This window comes from Cupressus sempervirens, chromosome 10 (genome assembly GCF_028749045.1).
Source record: "Cupressus sempervirens isolate cs-2001-9-10 chromosome 10, ASM2874904v1, whole genome shotgun sequence".
NCBI classification, from domain to species: Eukaryota; Viridiplantae; Streptophyta; class Pinopsida; order Cupressales; family Cupressaceae; genus Cupressus; species Cupressus sempervirens.
The window spans coordinates 238,018,795-238,034,182 of NC_143127.1; the positions used below are offsets into that span (position 1 = coordinate 238,018,795).

Sequence of the window (15,388 nt, forward strand, 5' to 3'; positions counted from 1 at the left end):
TTGCATGTAAAAGGTTTGAAATATAATCTCTTAGTGTTGGTCAACAGATGGACAAAGGTTATTGAATTTCAAGAATGACATGTGCAGCTCTTGAATGACTATGAAAAGAAGATAGCTACTGGATCCAAGACAAGAGTTAATATATTTCTTTTGAATAGTGGTGAGAAAACTTGTTTAATTGCTCAAATAGATGAAAGCTGGTTTTGGCATAAAAGGTTATGTCATGTGAACTTTTATAATATAGTGGCTATAAGTTCTACTTATGCTGTTAGAGATTTGCCTAGAGTAAAGAAGCTTGCTAATATATTTTTCAAGGAATGTCAACTGGGCAACCAAACAAGAGCTACTCTCCACTGAAGGAAGAAAATTCAAATGGATTGCCAGATATTGTTCACTCTGACCTGTGTGGTCCTACAAGGATAAGAAGCTTGTAAGGAGACAAATATTTCATGCTACTAATTGATGATTTCTCAAAGATGGCATGGCTAACTTTTTAAAGGAGAAGTCTGAAGCCATTGAAAAGTTTAAGATTTACATGTCCATGGTTTAGAATGAGACAATGTTGAGATTGAAGAAATTGAGATCGGATAGAGGAGGCAGGCTTACATCCAACATGTTCATTACTTTATGTGAGAAGCACGGTATCAAGAGACAGTTGACAGCTCCTAAAACTCACAGCAGAATGTTGTGATTGATCAAAAGAACAAATCAATTCTAGAGACTGTAAGGAGCATGATGCTTGGAAGCAATGTTCTGCAGATGTTTTGGGGAGAAGTTATGAGCACTGCAATATACACTCTTAACCAAATGCAAATCAAAGGAGATATTGATAAGACACCTTATGAACTTTGGTATGGAAATGTGCTCACTGCCAAGTATTTCAGAATCTTTGGTAGTAGATGTTACATAAAAAGAGATGAGGACATAGGAAGGTTTGATGCAAGAAGTGATGAGGGCATCTTCCTTGGCTACTCTACCAAGAGCAAGACTTATATGTGTTATATAACAACAGATTGAACAAGCTAGTGGAGAGTACTAATGTGAAGGTGAATGAAAGTTTTGAGAATCTATCTAGATCCAGTGGATATGATTTGAATGATCAGACTGACAACAATAATCAGAGACAATTCCAACAACTTCAGACCCAAGATCCTAGCGTCATAATGAATACAAATGGTGAAGCCTACACTAGTGGAGAAAATGAAGGAACACAAAGGCCACTGCTAAATTAGAAGATGCCAAGGTATGTGAGATTGAATCACAATGTAGATTAGAGCATTGGTGATAGGAATAAGGGAGTTCAAGTCCGGGGAAGGATTGCTCAAGATCAAGTATGGTTGATCTCAAGCATTGAACCAAATAATGTGATTGAAGCCCTGCAAGGATGATCATTGGGTTGATGCAATGGAAGAAGAGTTGATGCAGATTGAGAAGAATGAGACATGGGTTCTTGTTTTGAGGCCAATGGACAAAAGTGTTATTGGAACTAAGTGGGTATTTAGGAACAAGATCAACAAAGGAGAAGTCGTGATGAACAAATCAAGGTTTGTTTGCTAAGGTTATTCTCAGATGGAAGGGATTGACCATGATGAAACTAGTGAAAGCAGTAAGATTGTTCTTAGCATATGCTGCTCATAAAATTTTCGAAGTCTACCAATTGAATGTCAAATCAATGTTTCTAAATGGTGATTTAGAAGAAGAGGTATAGATAGAGCAACTTGATGATTTTCAGCTAACCAAGGAACTAGGCATGGTACGTTGGTTAAAGAAAGCACTAGACGGACTAAAGCAAGCCCCTAGAGCTTGTTATTCCAGATTGGATGAGTATCTACTCAAACTTGATTTCAACAAAGGTACTGTAGATAGTAACTTGTATTTCAAGTTAGACGATGAAGATATTCTGATTGTAGAAGTATTTGTTGATAGCATTATCTTTGCTGGTAATGATAAATTGAGTAAAGAGTCTGCGTTGGAGACGCAAAATGAGTTTGAGATCTTCATGATAGGAGAGGTGAATTTTTTTACTAAGACTGCAAAATACTCAATTAGAGAAAGGAATCTTCATGTCTTAGGGAAAAAATGTGAACGAATTGTTCAAGAATGTTGGGTTGGATGAGTCAAAACCAATTAGAACACCTATGGTGACAAGTTTATAGTTGTCAAGAGATGATGAGTTCCTTGAAATCAGTCAAGCTAGATACAAATCGGTGGTTGGTGGTGTTGGTTCCCAAAATCGTAGATTGGAAATCCAAGAGCTTGCCACTTCTCCAATAGGACTTCTCAATCAGTTCTGGCCAACAAACAGGAATACTTCTTGATTCCCCTGCACCTCAGGCTTCGCTACACCTAGGTGGGTAGACCTTCTCCTCGAACTTGATTACTTGGTTTAGAACTTTTCTAAAGCGAATTTAAACTTTGAGAGTTTTCCCGCTGCAAAAATCCTTGAACTCAATAAAAAATGAAATTGGATGCTGGATAATAGTTGAATGTTTTGTATAAGGTTTTTAAAAATGGATCTGATGCTTGTAGAAGGAATATATAGATTTTCTGACTTCAATAATAGAAAGACTAGTGCCTCTGCTCATCCGGGTAATAGAGTCAACTTCAGTGAATTATCATGTGCAACTTTATAATGTTTTACACACTTTATTGCCAATAATTAAATAATCAAAATGCGACAGATCAAATATTTATACAATCTCAAATTAGTCCGGATTGAATTATAACTCCTTTGGGAGACAAATTGGACACAGATACGAAGATAATTATTTATTTCACAATATCTGTGATGATCAAATTTAAATGCTAAATGACCTTGTCCACTTATCCGATATTTAATTTGTTTGTAGAATTTCAGAAAGTAATTACAAAGGACGATTCGCCTGTAGTTTAAATCTCCACACCTTTAATAATAAACAAGAAATATTTTATTTTATTATTAAAAAAAATAATAGAATTTATATTACAAAATCATAATATAGCCCTTATTCCTCCATACAAAATAATATAAATACTTGAGAGAATATAAAATGTTCGGCTATTCATTTTTCTTATATCCTACAACTCCTATATATATCTTTTAAGTTTGAAATTGTGACTTTTCAAAAGGAAAAGCCATGTCGCTTTTATTTTAATTAATCACACTCCATTGTTATTGTCATTTTACTTGATTATTATTGGGGATAGTAAATAAAAACATTTCCCTCCTGAAGCGGACCTTTTGCAAGAATACTATATCATTAAAATGCGGGCACATTGTATTTCTGAATAATATGAATGTCGGAAAGAAAGGTTTCCAGAATCGCGCAGATGTATGTATTTTCCGTCAAAGATTGCCTGGGAAAAACACTACCTCACATCCATCACCAGTATTATCTTCTTAACCAGCAGAAGTGGCGTAAATGATATGGAAACATAGAATGCCCATATTTCTTTTTACTACACGCAGACACACAAATTCCTTTTATTTTTTGATAAGGCTTTGGAATATATGTTCGCACATAACTGTTTGTATGGACTCGATCCTGTGTTGCTGCTAATAGTTATCTCCTTTATGATGCCCTTCAAAGTTATAAAACTCCTGATGGTATCTGACATCCAAAATGGCATTCTGGCACTGGATTTCTATCAATAGTTAACTGTTATTTCTCATAGCCATAGCTTGCATATAATATTGTGCAGTCCTTGACGTCTTTGATCTGCAGTCTTGGGGTTTTTCATATCCTTGGATAACTGATGACTGGTCTATACCATACTTCTGTTCTGCTTTTGTGCTTTCCAAATCCAAGGGTGATTAAGGTGTGTTGATGTTTCTATATGATTATCACTTCCACATTCAATTTGCTGCTACATATCTCTTCATACAAGATACCGTTTCAAACACCATATCATATACATGTTTGCTGAGAACAACATTTGTGTGGTCTTTGACACCTGTTATGATGTATCTCTACACAACTTGTCACTCATAATCACCTTTAGTTCGTCGTTGCATATGCATCTGTTGCTATTGATTAAATAGCGCATGTCTACAATACTTCTAAATTGACCAGTGACTAGGATTGTTGAATTACTTAAAGAAGCAATGATCCAAGGTTATATTTCTTCAAAGTTCAGATTCAGGGATAGATTCAGGTTTTGAGCTTGAACTTGTGAGTGGTGTTGGTTAGGATAATATTTAGTAGGAATATGGACAAGACTAATCAAAATAAAAGAACGATATCAATCATAGGATGAAAAGATCAAGGTCAATGCATTAATGGAGGCTAAATTTTCGGGCTCCATCAGGTGGATTGCTTTATTTGACTCGTACTACACTAGATACCATGAATGTTGTGTGTTTTGTAGCAAGGTTTCAAGAAGATCCCAGACACAATCATGAGGTAACAATGAAGAGGATATTCAAATATTTGAAAATCGGATGTGGTATCCTAATGGTAATGACTTCACCTTATGTGTTTATAGTGATGTTGATTGGGTAGGTGATGTTGATAATAGGAAGAGTACAATTGGGGGTGTTTTCTTTCTAGGAAATAGATTGGTTTCTTGGCTGAGCAAGATGCAGAACTCCATTTTTTTGTCTACTGCAAAGACTGAGCATGTTGATGCTGCGAATAGTTGTACACAAATAATGTGGATGAGACAAATGTTGTCAGATATTGGGGTTTTATGTGATGAGCCTATTGTTATATATGTTGTTAATTCAAGTGCCATCAATATTTCTAGAACCTAGTACATCACTCAATGACAAAGTATATCAATCAAGTATAATTTTCTAATTCAAAAGGTGAATGAGAAAGAAGTGAGACTGAAGTATGTTCCTACCAAGGATTAGTTAGCTGATATATTCACCAAGCCTTTGCCTAAAGATGCTTTTGTGTATCTGGGAGGCAAGTTAAGTGTAATTACCCCTCTTGATCAAATCTAAGATGTAAAAGGATGCAAAAAGATATTATTCAAGCTGGATTGGTGGTGCTTTCTTTCTAGGAAGCAGATAAACCAGAACTCTATTTCTTTGTCTATTCTAGAGGCCAAGTATGGTGATGCTGCTAAGAGTTGTACATGAATAATGTGGATGAGACAAATGTTGGCAGATATTTGGAGTTGTATTTGATGAGGCTATTGTGATAATTCAAGTGCCATCAATATTTCTAAGAACCTAGTACATCGCTCAAAGACAAAGCATATATAAATCAAGTATAATTTTGTAAGACTAAAATTTAATGAGAAAGAATCAAGACTGAAGTATTTTCCTACCAAGGATTAGATAGCTGATACTTTCACCAAACCTTTGCCTAAAGATGCATTTGTGTATCTTAGAGGCAAGTTAAGGGTAATTGCCCCTCTTGATCAGAACTAAGATGCAAAAGGATGTATCAATCTAGTGCACTTGATGGACATATCATTCAATTTGAAATGTGTTTTTGAGGCTACTACTCAAGGGGAGTAGTAAGTATGGTCAGACGTGGTTAAAAGTGAGAAAGAGAAGAACAAGATTGATCAAATAAGGGACATACCTATGTCATTGATGTCAAAGGAGGAGAGAAGCATGCGAAAAAAAAGTTAAAGAAAATGGAGAGAAGAGCTGATGTAAGCAAGTTATATACTTGCACATAAGAAATAACCTTAGTTAAGGAGAAGAGTGCATATCAAAGGGGGAGCAATTGATGGAGCAAAGAGTATGTAATAATAATAGAACCAAGGGAAGCTTATTCCCCGAGGAGCAAAGATAGAGCAGAAATGAGGTAGCAGAATAGAGAGACTCTAAAAGATATTGTGATATTGTTGGTAGTATTATTGGTTGTTTACCTTAGAGGAAGGATATGTGGGTTTCTAATTGCATCACTTGTTCTTCCCATCACATATTGACATTAATGCCAAAGGGGGAGATTGTTGCCAAGTTTGGATGTGTTGTCATTGATGTCAACATGTTTATTGTGCGTTTTTTTCCAAAGGAACAATATGTTTAGAGGTATGGAGAAGGAAGGTTATTGAGGATGAGCACTTGCACACCTCATGGGATGTTGCAGAGGTTGTCTACTGGGTTCATAAGTTTTATGGGTTGACATGATTTGAGTAAGATACAAGATCACAGATGGTGACTGGCTAGTTTATTGTTTGCCAGTGTAATCGAGTTGCAGAGATTGGCTTTGCATATGTACACACAATGAGATCTTTGGTCCTGCAGTTAGGAATGTGTTCAAGACATGGTGATTTGTCTTCAATTCAAAGAGTTTGTGATTCCAAGAGGTTTGCAAGACATTTACTAGTGTTGTAGAGGAATGTGACAGTGTTCTTGGGGGTGAAAATAAAATGTTGGCTAATTTGTTAGTTGGGATGGTTTTGATAGTTTATTGGAACTTCATGATGCCTTAGGGTGTACTTTGATTATGTACCTGATGAGCCAACTGTATTCATCGATCAAGGAGATGTGATTTGGAGGGAATTTCAAGTTGGTGATAAGTTCTTGGCCGACTTGATCAGTAAAATGTTTTAGGGAGATCTATAAAATGTTTTATAGAAGATTTATGATCTCAAGGTCATAATGAAAGATCAAAACTTGGTTGGATCAAAGATTATTTTATTAGGATCATTGATTTTGGCGTGGTGAGATGAAACTTGAAATTAAGTGTTTGCCGACTTGTTCTTGATAAAAAGTTGATGAATTAGGGAAAAGCATGTGGTTGCACAAGAGAAGGATTGACTGCGAACGCTAGTGAGTGCTTGTGAAGTAGTTGTGCAGATCTTGTAAGGGTTGAATTGCTCATCTGAAGGAGTTAGAGAGAATTGCAATGACTGATTTGATTGTACTTTAATGGAACTAACCAAGGCATAGTTAGATGCTACTGTATAGCTCTAAAATCTATCAGATTGTAGTCTAATTTGTGTTTGTAAGACAATGAGGCTTCTAGAGAGTCGTAGCCTTGTCGTAATTGAGTAGTGTAAGTTTGGGCAGTGTGTTGAATGCATATGCATTCCTTATATGTAATGAGCCTATACTTCTAACAAGGCATTAGTCTTATTGTGGGTATTAGTCCCACTATGATTTTCTCCCTAATTCGGGTTTCTAAGAGAGTTTTTTGTGTCATGCCTTGCTGATATTTTTTGATTTGTGCTTACATGTTTGATTGATTGCAAATCAGCGATAAGTGTCTTATGCATTAAGTGTTCCAAGAATTAAGGGTTTAGGGGTTTAAGCATTTTGGAGCAACTGATTTACCCCACCCTCCTCAATTGCTTGCTTCCTTATTTCTCACAAGTCTAAATGCTCGAGGAAGATCTTGATGGGTGATTCAATAATTTCTAGTAGTGTTCAAAGGCAGTTGCTGGTTCCACTTGAAGATTTTGATTGATTAAATGCTCATAACCTAACTTTGGAAAGGAGACTCAAGGAAGCTGAAAATTTTGTTGAGACCATAGTAGCAAGACTTGCTTCGAGTCACTTGGGTTGGCGAGTCAATTACCCCTATTGGGTCAAAATGACCCGTGACCCTAACACGTTAAGTCATCAAATATTTTATATTTCTCTAAGGTATTTCTATTAATATACCTCGACTCGTCGAGTCACTCTTGAGTCATGACCGAGTTCGAGCTGTGTCACAAGTCAAATTGTCCTTGCCGAGTCAAAGCCGGGTCTGAGACTTGTTACTTTGGTTGAGACCTTGAAGGGACAATTATCAAATTCATGGACAAGAGGAAAGATCTTGTTGAGTAGCTAAAGCATAAATGAAGCATTAATGATTCACAAGCCTTGAAGGAGAAGTCAAATGAATGTGAACAACCTGCAAAGACAAAAAGAAAATCTGAAGCTTGAGATGGGCACTATGATGATGAAGATGACTTGGGAGATTAAAGAAAAGAAAAAGAATGAACATTTGGAGTAAACCTTTAAGGGCAGGTCTGATGAGTGTCATAAACTGAATTGTGATATTGGACAATTGCAACTTGATTTTGATGAATTCAAACATAATGAGCAAGAACTTTAAAGGGTGAATAAGATAGTCAAGAGTGAGCTTGCTAGTGCAAATTATTCAAAGAAAAATTCAAAGCTAGCTCAGTGAAGCTTGATGCACAACTTGAAAGCTAAAGGATTAAAATAGATACACAAGGACTTGGCTTTGAGAAGGAGAAAGCTCCGGATCTGGTCAAAACAATTCTTAATCAGATAATGAGTATAAAAGCCTAAGGAGGACACCTATAAGACAAGCTAATGCTTAAAACTTCAATGGAAGATGCTTTGTTTTCAACAAATTTGGTTAAGGGCAAATCGATGCAGAATTAGATCAAGTGCTACATCATTGTTCAGTCAATGTTGCAAATGCAACAATTACAGACACAAATCAAGTGATTGCAGATTTGTGGTGAACAATTCTATGAAGAAACAAAACATAACATACCACACATGCGATAACTTTGGACATATGGGAAACTAATGTAGATTGAGGACAAACCAAGAGAACTTCAGGTATGAGAGATTTAAACTCACATGTTTCAAATGCAATGATCAAAGTCATATTACTAAGTTACTGTAGATCCCAAAATGTTAATATGAGCATGGGAGGTTTGGTTGGAAGGAACAATTTGTAAAATAACGATAAGGGTAAACAAAAGGTTGATATTGAAGAGGTTGGAAAGTAGATGAGTAACAACATGTGAGAAAAGAGAATATAGATGCTAATAGAAGGATTGCACTAGAATCTAGTTTGGAAATTTCATCAGGGATTGAATTGGGTTACAGACCTTAGGAGAGTTGCTCATGGAAAGTCCTTGTGGTCCCCTGATTTGAATGGATAGATAAATGCAATCAATATATTCAGATGCATTAGAACATGATTAAATCATTTGTGAAGGATTTCATAAGGTTTTGAGGGTTTGTAGATGGATTTTTTTCTCAATTTGAAGGCAGAATGTAAGCTAGGATACAATGCATCAAATACACTCCACCTTTTGGCATGTGATATTACGAAGTAATTGGTAAAATACTTGCTTGTTATTAAAAAAGACTAAGAGGTCAATATATACAAGAAGAACGAGCGATGTTTCCTTGGGAAACGATTGTAGAGAATAGAAACATTCTATTCTAGCTAATAGAAAACTAACAGTTATCTACAGACTGACTAAATATGAGAAACATTCTAATATTTACAATAGATTACAAATAGATAGCTATTAACTAATAATAGAAGCTATGTATTATTGTAGTACCCTCCTTTAATGGTTAATCTATCCACAACACCAAGCTGTCCTCTAAATTTGCAGCAGCACACATGCAAGTACATGCTCTCTATTATCGTATGTACATGCAACAAACATGCAAGTACACGTAACCCAAGCAAATTGAAGACTTTTGCTGCAACCAAGAAATTGTGAGATCAAAACCCTTAACCAAGCTTGCGATTTTCCTCAAAGACGAACCACAAAAGTTTCATTAAATACTTCTGGAAAAAAATCTAGATCAAAAGAGGTTCAATTTTTTCTTAAAAAAATAATTTTTTCTTAAAAAAATTGCCAAATTTTATGAAATTCCGTCGACCTACTCTGATACCATATAATGAAGTAATTGGTAAAATGTGAAGGTTCAAAAAGTCATTTTCATGCAACATTATTCACCTTGTGAATTAGTGGAAGTGTTTGCGGCAATTTATAAAGAGATTAACAACGATTTGCAGAGATTTCATGGACAAAACCTTATTTTGTCAAAATAGGTACTTTTCATTGCTTAGTTTAATATTTTGAGTTTGACTCCTGAATATGTGACATATAGTTGATGTTATCTAGCGTCCAAGGCCTAAATTTCAAGAATTCCTTACGATGTACTGCATATTGTGGGTATTAGGGTTTGTATTCATTACAATTTGGAAGAACCAGGAGATAATTCAATTCATGAGTTGTATGAAAATTTATCCATGCATTCAAAATTGAAGGGTGAATATAGGGTTTTGGAGGAAAAAAAACATTTTCACATATTATGGATTTCACTACATTTGATGAGCCAGACTGGATGCGATGTTTACTTAGCAAAATCCACAATTAGTTTATCTGGTTAGATAAACCTTGCAAAATAGAGAGGTATTGAAGGTTGTGACTAGTTTTAATGCTTACTAGTGAGGTACTTGTTGTAAAGTGTATAAAGAAAGATTTGGTCACTGACATGGGATAAGCAAGCTATGACTCTCAGGGACATCCTACAACTAGATGTCATGTTCACATTAATGGTTTTGGGTTATAAAGTTTTCATTCGAGCAGAAAGAGCTTCATTTCAAGTACTATCGTTCATTTTGCTTATCAAATGGTTAAAGAGAATGGAAAGTATGATATCTAGGAACTATGGCAGACTCAACTTTTGGAGAATGTTGCAAAGATCAAGAAGGATAAGAAGTAAACATCAAAAAATGGGTCTTTAGTTGTATGTATTTTTTGTTTATTCATGAACTTCTTCCTTGGTACTGGAGACATTTAGTGGAAAAAGGATAAACCTATTTCTATTCAAATTAGGGTTTTTTATTACTTACTTGATAGTAACTCAAGGAGAAGCACTCTATGGGGCTATTTCAAAAGTTTTCAAGAACAAATGCATTTGAGATATAGGATTCCAAAGGATATAGTTGATAAGTATGAGGACAATATATGTATCATGGTTGCAATTGATGACTAATTGATGAAAGCAGTGGATCCTAGAACTCCATGGATTATGCCTATGGGATATGAGCTTGATCCTCTACTTCTTAAAGCATCTGGCAATCATATATTAAACAAGCTAGTTGATCCTAATGTCTTAAGTACATTTGAAAATCAATATATATACTAGGAAGAAAAATCACAAAACAAGAATGTAACAACCACTTATCACGGGTCTTAACTAACAACTAACATATCAAAGAAAAACCATTATTACTTCATTTTCATAGGAAGACAGTTATATGAGTTACGTTCATGTGAATGAGATTAACTGTTACAATCAGTTAAATGGAAATTTCATAACTAATAATTGAGAACACCATCAATGAATTTACTATGGAAATTAAAATTTACATACCATTGAATTCGAAACCAAAATCAATCTAGGGATGTTTATGCGAAAACCCAGGTTAGTCCACAAATACCACTTCGGATCAAATGACAATTACCATCAAATACCACTATATCAGTTATAGCATCAATTACCATTGGATCATTTAGGGCATCACATACCACTATCAATTAGGGCATCAATTACCATTGGATCATTTAGGGCATCACATACCACTGTATCCATTAGGGAAATAACATTCAGTTAGGAAATTGTGCTCAAATTCAATATTCAAATAAATGAAGATAGAGATAACAATCCATTAGATAAACTTATCTCTTGCATATAGTTATATTTCATGTTTAGTTGGAAGATCAACTGATCTATAACTGGTTACCATTTATATTGATGAGAAAAGTTGCTTTCAATAAAATAAAATAATTGAAACGATGATATAACTCAAACCATCTTATCTTCTACTTGAATAAGCATCATAAAAGTAAAATACCTGTTATCAATAAACTTTTGAATGCTTAACATATCTTTGTCTGATGCACGTCTTGACATTTTGTGGAGAGGGGAAACATTGTCAAGGGCTTAACCTCCCAACCACAGACCTTCGAATTATCCCCACACTTTCTCTAACTAGAAAGACCCTCTCTACCTAGAATAGACATGGAACACCTTGTCAGCCACTGAGCATTTTGGTACTTAATCACGCCACTCGACTTGACAACAGAGAATGAATTGGACATGCATGAGCTATTAAATATATTCTTTTAAGCAAAAATATTTAATGTATCACATCTGATTCTATTTCATGTCCTTGCAGATTGTTCTCTCACCTCTTCACCTTCTTCCTTGGCCATCCAGCCAGGTGAGTCCCAAGTATTAGAATAATCCAACTCTTTCTGTTGAACCTCAGATGGTGTAGGAATATTGCATTTTCCAATATATCATATCATAGTTTCTAGGACTTGAAAAATGATCTTAATGGTTGATGAATCACATTTGACTCTGTTTCATGTTCTTATAGATTGTTCTCTCACCTCTTCACCCTCTTCCTTGGCCATACAGCCGGGTGAGTCCCAGGTGTTAGAATAATCCAACTCTTTCTGTTGAACCTCAGCTGGTGTAAGAATATTACATATTCTAGTGTATCATATCACAATTTCTATGACTTGAAAAATGATCTTAATGACTTGCAAGGAAATATAATTTGATTAAGATATACTTCAGTAAAACAAAGATGTATGAACATGTCATGTACATTTGGTCTTGACTCAACATAGAGAGATTAGACTTATCGAATATCCATTCGATTTGCAATTTAAAAGTAATGTACGGAATTTTCATGGACACATTCCTTTCTGCTGTGAATTCTAAAATAGTATAAAAACATACAGCAATCTGAAAATGGAAGGCTGACCACATAACCTGGTCTGAAAAAAAAAGGCGTGAGCCTTGGCTTGACTCTAAGCAGCCAGTTCCTTAGACGTGAGCAATCCGAATGTAAAACTTAGAGTAGATATGGATTACGATTGGTCTGAATCACTTGCAACAAAAGGGTAAAAGAAAGAAATAACGAAGGCTGTCATTCCTTTCTGCTGTGAATTCTAAAATAGTATAAAAACATATAGCAATCTGCAAATGGAAGGCTGACCACATAACTTGGTCTGAAAAAAAAAGGTGTGAGCCTTGGCTTGACTCTAAGCAGCCGGTTCCTTAGACGTAAGCAATCCGAATGTAAAACAAAGAGTAGATATGGATTACGATTGGTCTGAATCACTTGTAACAAAAGGGTAAAAGAAGGAAATAATGTAAGAGAGTAGAGGTAAAATTGTGGGAAAAGAATATATCTTTGGCATCACTTGACTTCCATAAATAAGGAGGCATTCGAAAATACCAAAGGCTTCCAAGAAGGCATAACTCTTGAGTAGTTCAAAGATTTGTCTTCTTGAATCATCGATATCATATGCCAAGTGTACATTTTGGCCTCTTATGAGAAAATAAATAAATATGGAAAAGAACTTGAAGGTTATAAATCAAAAGGATAATTGATAAGCATATTTATTCATTTACATGTAAATATATGTTATTAAGATGGCACCATATTATATGTTTATCCAAGGTCGTACTTTTTAAATATGTATATCTAAATACATATTTCATTTGGAAGATTATTTTATCTTCTTGTACATGCATTTAAATGTATGCATTAAATAGATAAAATCTTATAAAAATTATACTATGGTGTCACCTTAATTTTTATATCTATCTGTACGTACATAAATATGTATTATAATGAAGTGATGGAAATGTGAACCATAATCCAATAAAGGTATGTACTTTAATTAAGATCATTAATGTTTTTAATATTTATCGAATAGCTCATGCGTGTCTAATGTGTGTATCCTATTATGTAGTTGTTAAGTCCTCAACCATGCTGATTCATGATTCATACCCATTTGCCCAGTGATGGTGATGCTCTTGTGTCCAATTCTTTTCTGACAATGCTTCCACCCCTTTGACGTGCTCCCTACAAGGAAATTCTCTACAGTTAAGTCATATTACCATAACAAGTTATTAATCATAAGTAATCATAATGGCTAACCACCTTATCAATTCCATGAATTTATGATAAATAATCAACTAGCATGTTATCTTCATGTGAAATTATAATGACTAACCATCTTACCATTTCGTAGGATTATAACAAATTGAACTGTCAATTGACTTCATGTGAACCTCAATGGCTATATGAACATTTTAAATTGGGTCGAAAATTGGTATGTAACATACCATTCACCTTGTGTTTCATTGCCCTCGATGATCTCTGCAATTTTTTTAGACAGAATATTCCAAATACATGATGTATATATAGCATCATGATATCATTTCTTTTCAAAATTGAATCAAAAGCTAAGTCATGATCAAAATTCAAGGTCTATTATTCCTTTACCTCAATGCTTCCAGAAAAACGCCTCCATGATATCATAAAATAAAAAATGAAACACACATTCACCTGAGTTTACTATACCGTACTTCTGGTCATATCAGCATCACTTGAGTTGATCATGTTTTAGGATATTCTCTTTCATATTCCTATCTTACTCATGTAGACACTCACCATTTCGTTAGTTCAATTCTCATATTGATATCTTCATAAGATAATTTTCAGTGTTCAATAACTAAGAGTAAGATAATTATTGAAAATTTGTAATTCCTTAACTAACATGTTCTAGATTATATCTTGATCATATGATTTAAATCATTCATACATACTGTCTGGCATATGGTACTCATTAACGAGTAGATTATCCTTCACAAATCACCTTAAAAGGGATAATGGATCCATGTTTTTCCATTTATGTAACCTCGGTCTTCATGCCCATCTTATCACAATAACATTTTATTAGAATAATCATCTCATCATAGAACATATACGCCATCTCTAAAATAATATAAAGCAGCTCAGTATGTCTTGTTATTCCCTTATCATAAAGTGAATATCACATGTGTTATACATGTATAACAGTGTGTCAAAGGGTAAAAACATGATATACTATGAAAGATCATCATACATCCAATCAAGATCATTTAAGTTATGGTTAACATGGTACTAAACTGTATGTATCCCAATCTCTTAGCATTTGGACTACATGCCCACACGCAATTCCTAAGATGGGGTGCAGCCTTCATTCTTGTATGTTTTGTTCACCATATTTCGAGTGTGGCTTGTACACAAAACTCTTACATTTCATGGAACTTTATTTTTCATGCTGAATTTTCTTAGCTCAACCTATCCTTGGGTCATGAATTGACCATAAGCATCTGAAACAAATTTACATAGGGTTCTTATCAAATAGCTCATCTAAGCATGCTCATCGTTTGCTCGTAAATATTTGGAAGTTTATCTTTTCCATTTGTGTGACCTAAGCTTTCATGCCTATCTTGTTAGTGTAATGTTTCAAGGAAAAACTTAAGCCAAACAAAAGTTACATCTATAAATAAGCATTGATAGTTTCAATTATGCAAGTGTGCTTACTCCTTACTGGCGCACAAAACGACCTTGTCATTTAATCAACATCAGAAAGGATTATCATTAAATTAAAAGAGTTCTCAAATCATGGTTCACAATTTTTTTCTTCCTTCAGTTCAAATCCAAAATAGATAACAAAATATTACTACCATTTCACATGAACAGGATTATAATTGCATAAGTGTAATGTTGAGAACATTTAATTGAAAAGAAATATCTAGTCACCATCAAGGTTTAGATAACATCGCATCAAAGTTATAGCAATTGGTTTGTTTGTAAGCCTCGACATTTGGACCTAGTTTAATCTTCTCATTCTCTACGTAGAAGGGCCCTTCCTC

At 34.6% G+C, this 15,388-nt stretch overlaps 1 protein-coding gene across 2 annotated transcripts in view; it reads left to right on the plus strand.

Moving 5' to 3' along the window:
• LOC149533519 (uncharacterized) overlaps positions 1-15,388 on the plus strand; it is a 57,779-nt gene that overhangs the window by 17,335 nt on the left and 25,056 nt on the right. The window contains exon 3 of one of the 2 annotated variants that reach the window (XM_089807768.1): positions 11,841-11,885. The exons of the other annotated variant lie outside the window; for it this stretch is intronic. Coding sequence (XP_089663894.1) covers positions 11,841-11,885 — 45 coding nt within the window. The remainder of the gene's footprint in view (positions 1-11,840; positions 11,886-15,388) is intronic. 2 annotated transcript variants of the gene reach the window in all.